This window comes from Pyrenophora tritici-repentis, chromosome 7 (genome assembly GCF_003171515.1).
Source record: "Pyrenophora tritici-repentis strain M4 chromosome 7, whole genome shotgun sequence".
NCBI lineage: Eukaryota > Fungi > Ascomycota > Dothideomycetes > Pleosporales > Pleosporaceae > Pyrenophora > Pyrenophora tritici-repentis.
This window is the reverse complement of record NC_089396.1, coordinates 2,499,352-2,516,795: the sequence shown is the minus strand read 5'-3', so window position 1 is coordinate 2,516,795 and position 17,444 is coordinate 2,499,352. Positions and strand designations below refer to the sequence as shown.

At 52.1% G+C, this 17,444-nt stretch overlaps 9 protein-coding genes across 9 annotated transcripts; 3 read left to right on the top strand and 6 right to left on the bottom strand.

Moving 5' to 3' along the window:
• Window positions 1-493: 493 nt before the first annotated feature.
• Window positions 494-742, bottom strand: PtrM4_133690 (uncharacterized protein; the record flags this gene model as incomplete). The annotated part of the gene is made up of 2 exons (XM_001941358.2): window positions 494-601; window positions 707-742. 2 exons carry the CDS (start codon window positions 740-742, stop codon window positions 494-496), a joined length of 144 nt encoding a protein of 47 aa, XP_001941393.2.
• A 974-nt stretch (window positions 743-1,716) lies between these two features.
• Window positions 1,717-3,000, bottom strand: PtrM4_133680 (zf-RING-2 multi-domain protein; the record flags this gene model as incomplete). Its single annotated transcript, XM_001941357.1, has 1 exon — window positions 1,717-3,000. One exon carries the CDS (start codon window positions 2,998-3,000, stop codon window positions 1,717-1,719), a length of 1,284 nt encoding a protein of 427 aa, XP_001941392.1.
• Window positions 3,001-3,640: 640 nt separating this feature from the next.
• On the bottom strand, window positions 3,641-4,936 carry PtrM4_133670 (uncharacterized protein; the record flags this gene model as incomplete). The annotated part of the gene is made up of 2 exons (XM_001941356.2): window positions 3,641-4,498; window positions 4,568-4,936. The coding sequence occupies 2 exons, from the start codon at window positions 4,934-4,936 to the stop codon at window positions 3,641-3,643; spliced, it is 1,227 nt and encodes a 408-aa protein (XP_001941391.2).
• A 1,657-nt stretch (window positions 4,937-6,593) lies between these two features.
• Window positions 6,594-8,391, bottom strand: PtrM4_133660 (CaiC, Acyl-CoA synthetase (AMP-forming)-AMP-acid ligase II; the record flags this gene model as incomplete). The annotated part of the gene is made up of 3 exons (XM_001941355.2): window positions 6,594-7,376; window positions 7,424-8,109; window positions 8,160-8,391. 3 exons carry the CDS (start codon window positions 8,389-8,391, stop codon window positions 6,594-6,596), a joined length of 1,701 nt encoding a protein of 566 aa, XP_001941390.1.
• A 365-nt stretch (window positions 8,392-8,756) lies between these two features.
• Window positions 8,757-9,637, top strand: PtrM4_133650 (NPCC multi-domain protein; the record flags this gene model as incomplete). The annotated part of the gene is made up of 2 exons (XM_001941354.2): window positions 8,757-9,007; window positions 9,058-9,637. 2 exons carry the CDS (start codon window positions 8,757-8,759, stop codon window positions 9,635-9,637), a joined length of 831 nt encoding a protein of 276 aa, XP_001941389.1.
• Window positions 9,638-9,942: 305 nt separating this feature from the next.
• PtrM4_133640 (TT-ORF1 domain containing protein) lies at window positions 9,943-10,473 on the bottom strand (the record flags this gene model as incomplete). Its single annotated transcript, XM_066109141.1, has 3 exons — window positions 9,943-10,336; window positions 10,398-10,411; window positions 10,465-10,473. The coding sequence occupies 3 exons, from the start codon at window positions 10,471-10,473 to the stop codon at window positions 9,943-9,945; spliced, it is 417 nt and encodes a 138-aa protein (XP_065961133.1).
• A 444-nt stretch (window positions 10,474-10,917) lies between these two features.
• PtrM4_133630 (uncharacterized protein) lies at window positions 10,918-11,944 on the top strand (the record flags this gene model as incomplete). Its single annotated transcript, XM_001941352.2, has 2 exons — window positions 10,918-11,044; window positions 11,091-11,944. The coding sequence occupies 2 exons, from the start codon at window positions 10,918-10,920 to the stop codon at window positions 11,942-11,944; spliced, it is 981 nt and encodes a 326-aa protein (XP_001941387.2).
• Window positions 11,945-13,355: 1,411 nt separating this feature from the next.
• Window positions 13,356-14,424, top strand: PtrM4_133620 (uncharacterized protein; the record flags this gene model as incomplete). The annotated part of the gene is made up of 3 exons (XM_066109140.1): window positions 13,356-13,989; window positions 14,073-14,207; window positions 14,417-14,424. 3 exons carry the CDS (start codon window positions 13,356-13,358, stop codon window positions 14,422-14,424), a joined length of 777 nt encoding a protein of 258 aa, XP_065961132.1.
• An 848-nt stretch (window positions 14,425-15,272) lies between these two features.
• On the bottom strand, window positions 15,273-16,941 carry PtrM4_133610 (BetA, Choline dehydrogenase and related flavoprotein; the record flags this gene model as incomplete). The annotated part of the gene is made up of 2 exons (XM_066109139.1): window positions 15,273-15,287; window positions 15,349-16,941. The coding sequence occupies 2 exons, from the start codon at window positions 16,939-16,941 to the stop codon at window positions 15,273-15,275; spliced, it is 1,608 nt and encodes a 535-aa protein (XP_065961131.1).
• Window positions 16,942-17,444: the final 503 nt, after the last annotated feature.

Sequence of the window (17,444 nt, the reverse complement as noted above, 5' to 3'; positions counted from 1 at the left end):
GAGCGGTAGTTTATTTCGCCGCCGGCTTTTTCGATTCTTTGTTTTTCGAGCGGGCTGTCGGGCGCGTGCTCGACGCTTAGGCAGTCGACGTGCCAGTTTAGGCCGCTGCAGCTGTTGGTGTCGCCGCCGCCGTGGGTGGGGGAGCTGGGGGAGAGGGATTGCGGGGATGCAGGCTCGTGGTCTGCGAAGAAGGCATGGCTGTCTCCTAGGTTGGCGTGGACGAGGAGGTTTTGCTTGGTGTCAATGAGGGCTAGGGTTACTGTTGATCCGCCGTCGAGATTGTCGCGGTCGAGGTCTTTGTCTATACTTCTCAGGGCGCTTTGTATGGCGATTTTGTATTCGACTGGGCTGGTGGCTTTTGTGGGGTTGGTGAGATGTTGTTCCAGGTGCTCGTGGAGGTGCTGCGAGACGTAGTTGACCACTTCTGTACCGCCACTATTGTTACCAAATGTTAGCTGTCAAGCCACACATTATATCGTCATGTGTGGCAGGCTTACTGGCCATCGTAGACGGCATAAATGGCGATTTCCTTTCGCGACTTCAGCGAACCAGGAGGCAGCGTAATGTAGCGGTCTTCCTGATCTTGTCGCGCACCCAAGATCTGTGGGGAAACGTTAGCCAGTGCAGCCGACTCGGGAATATCGGTGTCCGAGTATAAAAGCCCGGGGGGTGGGAAGGGATAGTCCGCAAGGAACACAAGACGCACCGTGCTAACACCGACATCGACGATATTCACGCTCATTGCTGGATTGATTGAAACTTTTGGAATTGGAATTGTTCGGGATATTTTCTTTTTCGTGGGATGTTTAATGAAACAAAGGAACCACCCGTTTGCTTGTCCCTTCTACTATAGTCTTCCCCATCGTCATAGGCCAAGGCCGTGCCCAGCACCAGCGTTTGTGGCGAAAAGCCCGGCGGGCACACGCGACCATCACAGTATACGACGTCATCTGTCCATCAGACTTACTACATTTGAACCCAATCAAGGGGTTGCCCGCCCAGGTTTATTGGTTTATGCACTCAGCCTCATAGCCTAGATCGTTTTGATCCGCTGGCCGCTGTTGTTGGGGGTTCCAGAACGTGGGGTTTGTGGAGTAGTCGAGCGTTTGGAGCGTGGGGCACGTGATACTTTCCGGTCTTCATGGCGTGCTGCGTGCGCCGGCTAACCACCCTGAACCATATACGTGCCGGCCCATCTTTCGGAAAGGAGGTGTGAATGGATATCTCTTCCGTACCACTATTGCGGTTGTCAATGTGTTGTGCGTAGGTTACCTGCCAGCATGTTACGCGTTGTGACTGTTACAAAGATCGGCGGTGATGTGCGTCCATGACCTATCATGTGGATGCTTGACCGTGTGATGCGTTCTTTTCAAGTTCATTGCCGATCTATGGAAACTTGGCTATGGAGCGGACTGTCTTGTAAAGACTTGACTTCTATACATGTGTCGTTGAGCGATTTCAACGAAAATGCCTCACATGCGTGCACTGCCTCAAGGTGAGAATACGAGCAGAGGAAATTGCCGCGAATCGTCCGGACCACATCCTAAGCGTCGTCACGGGTCCGCCTGCCATGCTCTACTTCGGAGGACTGCGGGTTCTCACTTCTCGGGACTTCCCTTCGAAGACTTCAAAGTGGACAGACTTCTTGGGTGTCGAATGATATCGCTCAGTCCAGTAACCGCCCTTGGTATAACCCATATGCACTACCACAATGCACTATGAGTCGGTGCTGTTCATCCAGTCATCCCTAAACTTCTTCCATATTCCATCTCCTCTGAATCCCCACACCCTCTTCTCCTTCTTCAATTGCTCCAACCTGTACTTCAGTACGCGCTCTTGTTCCTTGTAGTCTCCACCACGGCGTTCAACCTCAGCCAACAGCTCCAAACAAGCAATCTCCTCGCTCATACAGGCGCATATCGTCTCGACAGACTCCTCCACATCTACGCCGAATTCGTAAAGCATCGTGCGGAGAGTGATTGTTGCTCGTCCGTCGGCTAGCAAGTGGTTTCGCAATGACAGTAGTGCCGCTGGTGTTGGAGACTCCACGCCCTCGATCTTGACACGACATAATGGGCATGTCCTATACGGATATTTGGCTTCGTCGATCTTTGGCGTCACCATCCACTGCTCTAGACAGGCTTTGCCGACTACATGGCCGCAGTATTTGATCCGAACCGGGTAGTCCGCCAACAGGTCCTTGACTGTGAATTCCGACAGGTCCGTGTATGAGTTCTGACATACAGGGCAACAACCGGCATTGTCGTCTACAACCGAAGTATTGCCTGCGATATCGGTGAGTAGTGAGAGGGGTATGGCGCATGCGAAGTGGTCCACTTTGATGAACTGCGTCCTCTCCACGATGAATTCGACGATATTCATCATCTCATCATCCATGTTGGATTCTTCAATAATGCGCCGAGTTCGTCTTCCTGCAACTTCGCTGACATCTTGTAGTCTCTCAGGTAGATTCTCATGTAACACGACCATGAATCCAGCTCGTAACCGGTCTTCTGACGAACTGAGTCCAGGGTTTGATAGCGCCATGTAGAGCTGTTCCTGATCTGTCAAGTCGTCTCTTCGACGCTCCTTCTCCACGGCGAGTCTGAATAACCGGATTTCGTGCTCCCTGCCCATTGTTCGGCCATGATAATCGAGCACGGTAAAGAGCCATGCCTGTGCTGCCCCGGATGCTTGGCGCACCTGCTCATCGTCCATGTCACCAAGGCGCAAGGGATGTATTAAGGTATTGAGAGGAAAGTGGTGGCGCTCAAGCTTTCGAAGTTCCCCAGGTGTCATGGATAGCGCCTGCCGTGATTCATCCGCCTCTTTCTCAAACTTCCGCAAATTGCGAAGGTTTCGCAGGCGCAGGCGCACGTGCTCGTATACTGAAGGGAATGAGCTAGCTGGGTTTTGTGAGTCCTGAAGCAGCGTACCTTCTGCAGTCGCCGGAGTAAGTTGGCTCGTGGGCGGCGCCCAGTTGTCTAGGCCGGTTGACATGGTTGCTCAGATTGGTTGATTATTGAATGGAAATGGGAATGGGTATAGGCGCGCAGTGTGAAAGAATTGAGGGTAAAGTTGAATTGGAGTGTTTGCTCGCGACAAGTATGGAAGCGAGCGGGGCAGGCCCCAATGCGCTATCGCACGTGATTGGAGGGCTGGGGCCGCATCCCAATGCGAACATGCGAGTGAATTAGTGTCTCAGATACTATCACGACCCCGGTTCATCAAGCCAATCACCTCCTTCTGGGTACCATGTATTTGGCATAGCTATTCAACAGCCATGACATTACAATCAAATTCGAACGTCTTGACATCCCAGCATCAAACATACCCTGTCTGTCGCCTACGTCCATGAACCATGTAGCCATCACTACTCAGCAACCGTTCATGAAAACTTGAGTCTGATTCTGAATCCAGAGTCTCCCACTACGGGCTCAGCGTGAACAGGATCAATAGATAAGCTGCGTTCGTACATGAATACGACGTCTTCATTTCATGATCAACCTCCAGGGTATAACGTGTCCAGATAACTCACATCTCAGATAAACATGATATAATTCAATATCCTCCCACCACATGCTGTCCTCACCAAATAAAACCCCCATCTCTTACTCCAACCCCCACATAATCCCTCCACTTACAAAATCTTACTCATCCTCTCTTTCCACCCCACCTTCTCCCCCGCAACCTCCTCCCCACTCCCCAAACTAACCCCCTCATCCACAAACCCTCCACCATTAGCATCATAAACCTCATCCGGCAGCACCGCCTTCTCAATAAACGTCTCCCTCGGCGGCGCCACCACCATTTCCAACAACGCATAAACACCCGCTGTCGCAAAAAACCCCAGCAACCACCCAAACTTGTACGGCCTATCGCCCACCCCGACGTGAATATTCGTGTTGATGGAGTTGATGAAGCCAGGCATGTTTGGCGCGACACCGACGAGAAACGCGGCGATGGCACGCCAGTTCCAACCCTTGGTGTACCGGTAGATACCGTGGTATTGGTACAAAGCCAACGTGTCGTATTTCCCACGATGCACGACCCAGAAATCTACCACCATGATGGCGGCAATGGGGCCTAGGAAAATCGCATAAGCGCTCATAAAGTTTAGAAACGTGCCTGCTGACGCTAAAATCTTCCACGGTACAAGCGCCCAGCAGAGGACGGCGCAGAGGAGCTGGCCCCGCCGGATGTTGATGTACTGTGGGAATAGGGCGGTGAGGTCGTTGGCGGCGGAGAGCGAGTTTGCGGAGATGTTTACGCCGAGGGCGGCGAGGGCGAAAGAGAAGGCGGCGAAGAAGCGGGCGGCGCGCGAGGGCCAGTGGGCGATGAGCGCCATGGGGTCCCAGTCCAGCGTGCCGTATTTGACGGCGCCGGCAGAAGTGGCGGCGACGCCGATGAAGGAGATGAATGTGAAGACGATGGGGAGGAAGGGGACGTAGATGAGTTGCCATTTTACGCTTACACGGGAGTAGCGGGAGAAGTCGGACTGGGTGGTGTTAGTTTCTGATATCTTGATATCTCATCTCAAAAGGAGTTGGGGAAAGGGGAAACTCACCTGATTAACAGATAACGTAGCATAATTCCCAATCACACTCGTCAAACTCGACAAAAAAGCCCAACTATACGCACTCCCCTCGAGCTTCGCCTTTTGATTCCACATATCCCCTCCACCATCCGTCCCCACAAACGCCCAGATGAGAATCGCCACCCACGCAACCGGCACCACCACACTCTTCGCCATAAACAGCCACCTCAACTCATTCGGATGCATAACAAGAAACGGCACACTCCCAAGCCAAAACAGGAAAAACGAAATCATCGTCGCGGTATCGATGCCCTGCGACGCCGGAATCCCATTCTTGAGCGTGAGAAAAGACGGCCAGATGGCGCCCAGCATGACGCGCACGGCATTCGCGCCGTTCATATTTTGGATTGCGAACCAGAAGATTGCGAGGATGGCGCGGGATATGATGGCGATGTAGGAGCCCCAAAACCCCCAGGACGCGCGGGCGATGACCGGGAAGGGGACGTGGTGCAGGACGCCGATTGCGCCATTCAGCGCGATGACGAAGGAGATGATGAAGAAGGCGAGGCCGACTATGCCGAGGGATTCGCGCCATGTTAGACCTGAGAATTATTAGATCTTGAGGAATTTCAGGGGGGTTTTTTTTTGGAGTATGGGGTCGTGTACCGATTGCGATGATGGAGGATGCAAACTGCCATGTTGCTGCACTGTATTATTGTTAGAAACAACTCATCCCATCTCTTCAACTTCTTCTTCTTCTTCTCCAGCACAAACGTATCAACATTCTCCACTCACTTGAAAGCATCAGAAACCCAATACGAGATAAAACTCGTAACCCCCCATTTCCTCGCATGTCTAGGAACAGGATCAAGATCTCTGTTTGTCCTGCCAAAACATCAGCAAAATCCATTCAAAGTTGCCAGAACCGCGCGCGCGTTCATCCACGTCCTCAACACCCAAACTCACCACCGTGCATTCCCCTCCGCGAACGCAGATTTTGTCTGCTCAACCTTGAGCGTCCAATGCGGTTTCTCGATTATCGGCATCTTTGTTGTCCGTCTGCCTCGCTGCCTCGCTGCCGTCAAAGCACGCGCGTGCGGTGTGAAATGCGTTAAAATGTCAACAAAATCCGGTTCGCCCTGGCGCGCAAACCAAACCAAACCAAACCAAACCACCCAGTCGATAAAATAAAAACAGCGGCGGCGGACACGCTGCCCTCTTTATTTATCCAGGGACAAGGGACAAGCCGTATGTAAGTATCCGTAGCACAGATCAATCTCCGTCGAGTGCTTAGATATGCGTATCCTCGTTACTTATGTACTTACATACATACGTTGATCATCTCCCCCATGCATGTGAATAATGCCCAGGAAGTGATTGATGATAAGACAAGTACCGCACGCACGCTAACTACAACGCCACAAAACTCGGCTTGGTCTCGATAAAACTTCTCTTGAGAATAAGCTGTTCCCCCTCACAGCTAGCGGCACAGCCTAGCCCAGCCCCCCTCGGTCCCTTGGAGCTATCGTTTATTCGACTGGTGCTAGGTGCAAGATAAGCCTGCCCTGGTAGCTGGGCTGGGCTGGACCTCGTCTGGAGTGTGATGCAAGTGCAAGCGAGACGGGGGTTCGGTTAGGCACAGTAGGTAACGAAGTGGCAGGGGTGGGAAGAAAAGGGCCGCGAGGGTAGCGGTTTACGGTAGTGATTTCCCCAGACAAGACAACGTTCCCCACGTCTGCAGGTGGCAGCGATAAGTAGTGGTAGCGTGTGTTCTCCGCCGATACGGTACACGCGAGCTGAGAAAGCAGGAAAAAGAAAAGATAGATTTACCGACTAACGGAGCTTCGCGCAATTGTACTACTTTACTACTCTACTGCACGATGATCTAGATGGTCTTCTCTGTGACGGTGATGATGGTGGTAGACATGTCAACCCGTCAACCTGCCATAGTTCACGCACTAACCAAAAGGTCCGTAAATCGGCAATGCCCTTATTCGTTGTAACTCGTAATAGATTTTTCTTATCTCAATAACCTAGCTATAATAGCCCAGCAATTTTACACATATGCCAAGGTATGGTCATCCCGCATGGTCGCATTCACACCCATTTCCACCAGACCACCAGCTACCGAAGAGCCAGTGACGACCAACTCACCAACCGACTGATCTTCCGTGGTCTTGTGTTGTGGTGTATCCTTTAGCTTGATTTCCACGCAACTTAGCGGTACGCCGAAGTGGCTGTGTTTGTTCGACGGCATGTCGCCTCTTCGGTAATCGTAAACGTTTGTTTGCGCAACGGCTCCAGCGACCTTTGCGGTGGTCAAGGCATATACGACACGCGCTTTGGTGTATATGCGGAGATCAGAAAGGTCTTCGGTGCTGAGCGGTGGTGTGTTCAAGCCTTGACGCTCCGAGACAAGCAGTAATCGCAGTTTACCAGGCGTCGTGCCAATGACGGCTCGCATGGGCGCGTTGAGCTTTGTAAAAACGTTTTCGGTGGGTAGACGACCGGCAGCTAACATACGAGTCTCCAAGTAGTGTGCAAGTTTGTGTGGGCCACTAGTTACCGATGACTTGGTGGTACTGTGGAGCTTCGCAGCTGTTTCAGCCGAGACGACGGTAACAGTTGGGGCAATCGAACGAGTGGCAAGGGTGAGGTCAACACCTGGTCCAGCAACAGATTGGATGATGACGGTAGCATGGGAAAACAAGGCAGCCAGAGTCCAGCATAGACTGTAAGAGTGTGTAAAGGCGTCGGCGGGAAGGAAGGTATCCTCAGCATTGAGACGGTGTGCTGCAGGCAGAGAGGTGATAAGCGCGCCGATAGCAGCAGTCAGGTTCTACAGCAATTAGTATGGGACATGTAACAAGCTCCTCCTGTGCGTACCTGTTGGGTGAATTCAACAACTTCAGCAGGCTTTCCCACAGCCTCCTGCCAGAGGAAAACAACACCGGGAGGTTTTCCTGAAGTAGCGGGTAGTGATGCAGCAGCGCTCTTCTGTTCCTGTACAAGCTCGTGCCAGACAGCGACATCAATCTTGCCGCCAATACCCTCTGGTACCTCGCTCCAATCCATGTGCCTACTCGTCTTTTCTACAGTCCAGATGACGGAACGAAGACCGGATGAGCCCTGGCTGATGTCTGCAAGAGAAAACGAGCCAGCCTCGGCGACTAAAGTATCAGCTCCCGTCTGAACCAGAAGCTCGACGAGGGTTTGTTGTGGCTGGTTGTATGGGATCAAAATGGGCGTGAAGTCGTAGAAGGCACCAGCAAAAAGTACCGCCAGAAACTCAAGACTGTTTGGTAGGTATACGGCCACTTTCTTCGCGCTTCGATCCTGCAGATGCTTTCCAATGATGGCAATTTCCCTTGTGATGTCCTCCACCTTGTGCTCCGTGACGCCTTCTTTGCCAAAAACGGTCATGATGTTTGCCATGCCGCTGGATTTGGCGCCTTTTTCAAGAGGAATCTCGCCCATCACTCGCTTCCAGATATCGCGAAGGTCTCCATCCTTGCCGGCCGAGTACATGGGAGCACCAGGAGGGCGTACGGCGAGTCCGGTACGGAGCGGGTCTGGCACATGTCAGTCGCGAACGCTGTAAATGCTTGATGAATAACCCTACAGCCATGGGGAGTCTCGGGTGACCTGAAGATAGCCGACTCTCCCGGCTGCCTCACATAGGAAGCTTGCGCCTGCCTTGCAAGCAGCAGCGGATGCGTATCGGGGTCGGCACTGTCGTAAACAATCCAGAAGAGGTAACCGATGATGCCGAAGACGATGAAGGTAGTGTAGATATTCCAGCCCATCAAAAGGTTGGAGATGGCTCCATCGAGCTGTTCTATGATTCCGGCCATGATTGAGTTACATGAAGCAAGTCAGGCCAAGAACGAGGCGTGCGAGGTTTGTGGTAGCTGCCCGGCGGGATGACGGCGGGGTGAAGGCTGCGGCTAGTAACCCCTGTCGGCACTAGCATGTCCGCCGATCGCCCTTGCCAAAACATCGTTGCCGTGATACAATAATGAACCACTTCTCTTTATCATCGCGATTCTCCCATTCTTCGTGATGCGCTGTGGCCTCGCAACTCTGCCATAATACTAATTACTAACCCTATAGCAGCAGTGAAAGTCGTAGTCTGGAAACTGACTGTTTGAGCTCTTGCGCCTCTCCTTGAGCAAAACAAACAAGCAACCAGCTTTGGAAGCTTCAACCCACAGTCAACATGTCGGTCGCCAGATACACGCAGCCTACGCTGCCGCAGACACCAGGAAAGCCCTCCGCACAGCCAGAACAGCCATACACACCAAACGGGTCATGGAAACATCCACAGTTTGAAGAGATCGCGCGTCGTCAATATGCTACCACATTCGACGAGCGCAACATCCGCGCCATCATCCTCAATACCGGAATCCTCTTCCTCTCAGTATGGGGAAACGCCATGACAGAAAAGGTCAAGTTATTGGAGTACGCAGCGTGAGTAACCCTCGCAACACGCCAACATGAGCACTCTGACATGACGCCAGCACCCCCATAAACGCGCTCGTAAAGGCCGTCCCATACAGCCATTGGGGTGTCCTCCTCATCCGATTCCTCTTCGTCGCAAACATCGTCATCGCCTTCCTCCCCCTCGTCCGCCGATACTACCCCGACGACATGGCCGATATAGCTCTTACACCGTCCCAGCGCGCGGCCATGGGCCTCAAAGCCGATGTCAATGCGCCTCCTACCCCAGGCTCTGTCTACGCTTCTCCAAACTATGTCACACCGCCGCGTTACCAGCGATCCACACCACGCAGCAATAGCTTCAGCAACGGTTCGCAATCGCCGCTGAATGGCAGCCCTCGCGCAAGCCTCGGAAGATCGACGTCAAACTCGTCATACTCGCCCAATAGCGCAAGTCCAATGTTTCAACGCACGCTGAGTGGATCGGCAAAGCGGTCGAGCTATGGGAGTCCGATGAGCAGCAGTTTGTTTGGTGAGAGCTCTAGTAGCTTTACTCCTGGTACTCCGACTCCGTCGACGGGTAAGGCTAGTGTTGGGTTGAACAACAAGTGGCTGTATGAGAAGCGTAGGGATAGTCCCAAGAGCAGCTTGTTCATGTGAGGGGCTTGGGTGCTGCCATGACGTCGGATGAATGACGCTGTAGCTACGGAACATATCGCTTTATACCCCGATATATCGCGCTGGCGTTTGGGTTTTTCTTCACCACATAGCTTGGGGGGTTTTGTTCGAGCGCTGTATAATTTGCGCAGAAAGACAGACAGAGATAGAGAGCGGGGAATCTTTGATAATAATGTCCCCATATCTAACCAGACTTTTTCGCCCAATCCCAGTATCGTGAAACCGTGAAGCCTCGTATAATGTACATGTTATCTTCTTCCCTCACACACACCCCTCACAAGCCCCATCTACGAAAATCGATCCCCCTTCCGACTCCGATATACCTCATTAGCCTCATACTTGCTCTTCTCGCCCACCCTCTGTCCCTCACTCTCCGGCGCATGTCTCGTAGGCGCCGGATCCTGACTCGCCTGTATACTCGGATTGCCCTCAGCCTGTCCCATCCCACCCCCAATACCTCTTGTCACACTATTTGGCGCCGCCTGCGTCGACCCCGCCCGTGCCGTCGGATTCAACGGCGTAGTCACCGGCGCGGATTCCTGCATGCCATGCTCGAGTTGGTAGATACGAATGCGTTTTTGACGGTCGGCTTCTGCTTTTGCGGCTCGGTCGGCGTTGATGCTGCGTTTGGCGAAGAAGTAGGCGCCGCCGCCTGCGACGATTAGGGTGGCCCAGCCGTAGCTATCTTCACCATTAACACCTTTATTCTTTGTAGTTTTTTTTTTTCGCTGGGGCGCCGTACTATACTGATTTAACCTGTAAAGTGGTTAGCAAGGTTGTATTGATTTGGAGAGGGGGGAGAAGCTTACGGTGTTCATTTTTAGGGGTACAAAAGGTGATTGGGGGAAAGGAGGAGGGTTTGCGACGGGTGTGAGGGAGGTTTTTTGGGTGGGAGGAAGTGCGGGTTGGGTTGGGGTTCGTTGGGGTGGGAAAGTGGTCTGATTGTTTGTAGGGCTGACGGAGATTGTTCGGAGTTAAGAGGGGCGGGTGGGGGAGGAGATGGTGCACCCGCGAAAGTGCTCTTTCCTGGAGTCTCCTCGATTTGGTTATCCAAATTCCGCTGTTGCCTGGCCATGTAGGCATGACTCATCAAGGTTACTGTTGTGGTACGTCATGATTGTTGTGTCACATTCGCTTACCCGTCGTGCTTTCTGTGACTATTTGTTCGTTCTGTAGTCTCTCACTCTCACCGTACCCATGCTCTTGAAGGGCTGTCTGTTTCTTGTTCTCCACTCTGCTCTCTCCATCGAAACACTCTCAACATGTCAAACCACATTCCAATGACCTTCCGCCTGATGGACCTTCCTCTGGAGCTCTTCCAACAAATCATCTATGAAGCTATACTCGCGCGAGGAAGAAAACGCGGCCTAAGGCTTATGCTCGTGAACCGTAGGTTATTGAAAGTTTGGAATTACACATAAGTTGATCCATCTAGGTTTCTTCCGCGAGCAAGTGCGCTATGTACTCTGTATGAACAGCATGTTAGATGGAGCCTGGCCATATCAGGGAGAGTATTCAATGGTGCAATCCTATCTGGAATACTGGGTCAACACCGAGCCTAGAGATGGCAACCGCATCCTCGTAATCATTCGTCAGGTTGCCGAACACTTGACGACAGAAGAGTCGGAGACAAAGCGCTACATATCGTCTCTGTGTAAACTGGCCATGAATCATGATGGCTTCTTCCGCTCACTGCGCAACGCCAGTGTTCGGGAATGTATCCTCAAACAAGAGTTTGAGACACATCTTCACGCTGCCGCTGTCTACATGAACCACGTTTCTGATATACAGGCTTGGGGGATCCCGGAGTCTACAAGCTTTCTTTTTGGTGCGCCCTACGACTTGGCGGCTAGGTACGGATCAACGGATATCATGGAGCCCTACCTTCAACACGACATTGCTCAGGTTGACATTTGTGCATTAGTGGCCGCTGCACAAAAAGGTAGATTAGATATGGTCCGCTTCATCTTTGAGTCTCACATGGATGCCAAGTCTGATCAATGGAAGAGTTTCTGGATGACACGAAATGGACAGATTCGGATTCGAACTATGTTAATAACACCGAACCCCGAGATCTGGGATTATTTCCTGAACGAGCGCGGGAAGGTCAAATTGACATTTGATCCTAGCATGGCTGGCCTGTGCAGTATGCGTCAACTGTCAGTCTGTATTCGTTCAAGATGCTGCCGATTTGGCTGGACAGAAATGGCCAGGTATATCATTGGGCGAGCAAAAGAGATATCGCTTCCCTACAAGCAGATACACCTTCAAATCGCTATATCCGCCTGATCCACGGACATAATGCAGCTTCTACTCGAGTGGCGAGGCAGCATGTCCAAAGAGGAGCTAGAGGATTCAATTCACCTTGCAGCCTCTCATGGCCGTTTCACAATGCTGCACATCCTACTCGATCATACCATTGCAATGCTAGGTTCAGTACCTCAAGATTTAATTTCTGGTAGCTTGGTTGCTGCAGCAAAAAGAGGCTGTTGGGATGCAGTGCGGCTACTTCTTCAGCATGGCGGAGATCCCAATGAAGTCGACAGAAGACTACCCGCCATCTCTTAGGCAATCCTAGCAGAGCACATTTACATGATTCAATACTTGTTAGATCATGGTGCTCGTCTGCCCGAAGGGGAGCAGCGAGCCAAATGCTTGGAGAGAGCAAAGTTGGAAGGAGTGGAGCTGATGCGTGAGGTGTTGGAAGCATGACCTTTTGAATGTTTTTCTCCTTCCATGTATGGTCTCATTTGGGCGTTTTGGTTCTTTTCACAGCGGACATGGTCAATGTTTTGTGCTTTTGGAACTATTCCCGCCATTGCCTGACCGACTGCCGGCAAAGCAGAGGCAAACATTCAAGCACAGGACTTTTGAGACTTGGTCGAACGGGTTCCAGTACATTGATGCGCGGCGTAGCTACTACAACGGGTAGTCCGGACGGGCAGGCCCACAGGGGTGTAACGGAAGAGACCCACTTATAGCGGCGGCTATCTCGAAACATCAGCCCTTGAAGGCCATGGCAATCTCGCCAGTCAACTTTTCGATACATTTTCCTGCAAACGTCTGTGCTACTTCCCGGTTAATGTTCGGGGATGTATTATCTCGGCAGCCTTGTTCCGTCATGTTTCGCTGTTGGTGTGCTGACCTTTTGATTCGAAACTCGACTTTCTGGTCGTCGAAACCTCCCACGCCTCATCGTTGGCGCTACTTGGCAGGGCGGAATGCGCAATGGGGGTTGAAGGAGCGCTAAATGACGGAGTGCATAGGTTCTCGAAGTTTGAAGCTGGTGGAGCTGCCTCAGTAAACTTCTCGTACGGCCCATGACAGGCGAGGTAAACCTATCATGGCGCTGCAATAAGCTCACGTCAGGCTGCTTGTACCGAGCTTGGCGGTATTTCCTACTCCACTTCTTCTTCGCCAAGTCGTGACTGAGGCGCCTAGGGCATAAACATCCCTTGATGTGTACGGAAGCTCGTCTCATGAGAGCGGGACACCAACGGTCATCATGAGTAATTGGGGCCAGTGGGGGTGAACTACACGGTCAAGATGAACAGTATATAGATGACCTACCAGTTCCTCTGTTGTCAATCACTTCCATCATCAGCTATCTTCACTTCTTCAGCTCGACGCTACCCTCTTTCTTTAACATTTCATTCTATTCTCAGCGCTGAGCGCCAACTTTCTTTCACCCCCAATCAATATGCGTTACTCTGCTACTTCCTTTGCGCTTGCCGCATTCTTCACCACTGTCCACTCCCACGCTGCCATCCTGGCGGCCGTTGGCGACAAGGGAACGAGTCAAGGCTTCTTGGTTGATCCTGACCTCGCCCGCAACTGCACCACCATCTCTCCCTGCCAGCAAGATGCCACCATCATCCGTAACTCTGAGATCAAGCAGAACATTGTCAACGCCTGCGGCAGGACCGAGATTGCCGGAAACATCGACATTGGCGAGCAGACTGAGAACGAGCTCGCTGCCGGCCGCATGGCCCAAGTCTCTGCCGGCTCCATGATTGCAGTCACCATCCACCAGGTCAACGCCGATGGCGCTGGACCGTTCGAGTGCGACATGGACGAGACCAGCAACGCTAAGACGGACTTCACGCCCCTGAAGGTCTCCAACAACGTGCCCGGTGCCCTCGGTCTCTCCCAAGCCAAGGAGAAGGACTTCACCATCAACGTCCAGATGCCCGAGAAGTTCAACTGCCTCGGCGCCTCCACGGGTGACATCTGCACTATCCGCTGCCGCAACAACGCCATCGCCGGTCCCTTTGGTGGATGCTTCGCCGTCCAGCAGACTGACGGAACTGGCCGTACTAACAAGAGCGCCGCTGGTAAGTTACAAATTTCTCACTCATTCATTCATCATCAACAACATGTCAGCCCTATTCTTGTATCCATACTCACTGCGACTTAGCTGTCGACACTGCTCAGACACTCGAGGGTATCTCGGCACAGATTCTGCAGAATCAAAAGGATCTTCCTGCTGCTATTGCTGCGAACCAGGCTGCTGGTGCTGCTGGTGGTAACGAGGGTGCCAGTGCCATTTCCGGTGCGTTTGCTTTTTTTTCTTCTTCCCACGTCGCTTGAAATTTTTACTGGTTCAATTGAGACTGACGGTTTATTTTAGCTCTTGTTCCTGCTGCTACTGCTCCTGCTGGAAACAACAACAATGGCAACAACGGCAACAACAATGGAAAGGGGAACGGCAACAACAACGGCAAGCAGAACGGTGGCAATGGAAACCAGAATGGGGCTCAGGGTGGTAACCAGGCTGGTGCCGGTGCTCAAGCTGGTAACCAAGCCGGTACAGGAAACGGTGCTCAAGCTGGTGCTGGTGCCGGTGCCGGTGCTCAACAAGGAAACAACCAGGGTGGCGCCAACCAGGGCAACCAGGGCGGAAACAACCAAGGCCAAAACCAAGGCCAATTCCAGCAAGGACAAAAGGGCAAAGGAGCCAACAAGCTCCGTCGCTTCAGCCTCAACTTCTTGGGTTAAACGCACCCCTCCCCTCGCTCCTGACAGCAACAACAACAACGGTGGAAGACATCAGCAACACTCAACTAGTGGATTGATTGAAAAAGTTGGTTCCTCGCGAAGAAATCAGGCTGGTCCCCCCACATCTTATATATTTGTATAGTGTATATACCCCCCACCCGCTTTTTTATATAGGTAGCTTTTTACATATGATGGTTGGCACAACTTTCGGAGGGAATGGAATTTGTATTCTCTTCGATATTTTGGGATTGACTGTGTGTGTGAGTGTGCGAGTGAGTGATGTTTTTGTGATGGTTGGTTAGTGTGGTAGTCTGGTGGATGTAACGGCCACTACTGAGGAATTTCTTGCGAAGAGACGGGGGGTTCTAGACGCCATATTCTTCACATTGCATACCAGAGTAGTAGGCTACAAATCCATACTGCACGCCGTATGATCTTACCGACAGTCCAGTCTGTTGCAAGAAACCCATACCCATACCCAACCTACCTACCTACCTACACCCTCTCTCTCCTCCTCCTAATATCGCATCCGCAACCCTCCCCGCCACCGCATAAACTCCCGCACTCAAATGCCCCGAAATCTGCGTCGGAAAAACACTCGCATCCCCCACCCTAACATTCACCGTCCCATACACTTTCCCCTTGCTATCAACAACACCGCCCAACTCGCGACTCATCATCGCACAAGTACTCACGGGGTGTGAGTTACCATTCAACGTCTTCTTGATCCACGACTCCCAGGCTACATCTCTCCAGCCCGCGTCTTTTGGGACGGTGTCCAGCCCGGGTGAGACCTCGCCGGTGATAATATCGGAGAGCGGGGATGTGGCCATGTATTCACGTATACGTACTGCTGCAGCTGCTTGGGCGTAAGTGTCGATGGGTAGTTGGAGGAAGTTTGGGTTGATGCGTGGGGGTGCGTTGGCATCGGAAGTATTAACATGTATGGAGCCTCTAGACAGGGGTAATAAATTCCAGAGTTGCGCTATGATTTGGTTATTCACGGGTGCCCAGAGGAGTTCGACAAGCGGGACTGTGCTGCTGGTGTTGAAGATTAGGTCGATCTGGTGCGTAAGCAGCTGTTCTTGCGTCGACAGCGATATGGTGTCTGGGACGTACTCGGCGATGATGGTCGCGGCGTAGGCGCTGATGTTCGCTCGCACTTCTGCGGTCAGGGCTGGGAGCGAGGCGCCGAAGAGGTCAGAGGCGGTTAGGTAGGTTACGAAAGTTGGGTAGCCGGTGAAGTTTTTGGAGGACGTGAAGGTCATGCCGTTTTGGGGTTGGTCGGGGAGGTTGGAACCTACGCTGTGGATGGGGTTGACGGTTTTGATACCAAGGGGTTCGAGGATGGCTAGGTTGCCGATGCCGGAGTGCTCGAGGAGGGCGGGGGATCTTATGGAGCCGGCTGTGAGGATGACTTCTTTGGTGGCGAGGATGGTTGTGGTTATGTTGTTTGCGTTGGTTTCAACGCCGGAAGCTAGTAGATTGGGAGTTGCGGACTTTTCGTCCCAGATGATTCGTAGTGTGGTGGTGTTGAGAAAAACGTGGAGGTTTGGTCTAGATGCAACGGGGAAGTAGAATGATCTGGCCCCATCTGCTCGCGTTGGTCCAGTTTCGTTCAGCGTCATGGGCCAGGTGTTAAACCCACGCATCTTGCCATCGTTCGGTTCCTTGTTATACGGATACCCAAGCGCTTCAGACGTCTCTTTCATCAGATCCCTAAATCCAGCAGTAAGATACGGAGTGAAACCAACAGCTAGCTCCCCCTCCTTCCCATGCGCATCATCGTCATATCCCGTGCCCCTAGCCTGCAGCTCAGCACTCGGCGTTTGAAATCCCTCTTGCGCAATAAAGTACTCAAAAAGACTATCCCAATTCCAACTCTCGTTCCCCAACTCTTCCCACGCATCAATCTGATCCTTCTCCGCTTGCAGATACGTCATACCATTAATCGTCGTACTCCCGCCCAACGCCTTTCCAGCCCAGTAATTCAACTCACGGTTTTCAGCATACTTTTGCGGTACCGTCATGTAACCCCAGTCAATCGATGTACCGATAAACAGGCCATACTCGAGAAGCGATTTTGGGACGTATGTGACATTCGGGTTGTTGTACGCAGAGTCTCCTGCTTCGATGACTGCAACGGTGATGTTTGAATCTGCGGATAGGCGGTTCGCGATGAGTAGACCTGCTGGGCCGCCTCCGACGATGACATAATCGAACGTCTGTGGCGCGCATGTGGCGCCAATGACGTGTGTCAGGCCGACTAGAAGGCAAGACCACAACATGATGAGCGGGAGGAGGATGACAGGTACCAGGTAATATCGGTGCCAGGAGCGACATCTTCTTTTTGTAATGCAAGCTTGTGGAGGCCTTACGAAAATAGGCCTCCCAATTTCTCCGCAATGGGTCATGTCTAAACGTCAGGCCTTCTAGTTTCCATACCTACCACCCGTAGACCTGGCTAGGAGTGCGCTAAGATGTATAGTCTAACCTACCCCGGCAAGCTAATGCCTGCGGTGGGGATCCTGGGGTCGTTGAGCCTCTGGCGTCATCGCGCAGAACACAAGAGGATCGTCAAACAACAACGAGTTCGAATTTACGAAATAGGTACCTAACATCGGTCACTATGTCGCGAGACACACACCGTAGCGAGATAAAGAACAGGGACTTTGAAATTAGAAGACTCTAATACTTTAAGCACACCATATATTTAATATCTTTCAAGTTAATAATCTTTCCTGCCTATTGAGGAATAATACTTAGGTTAGGGATACTAAAATTACGGTCC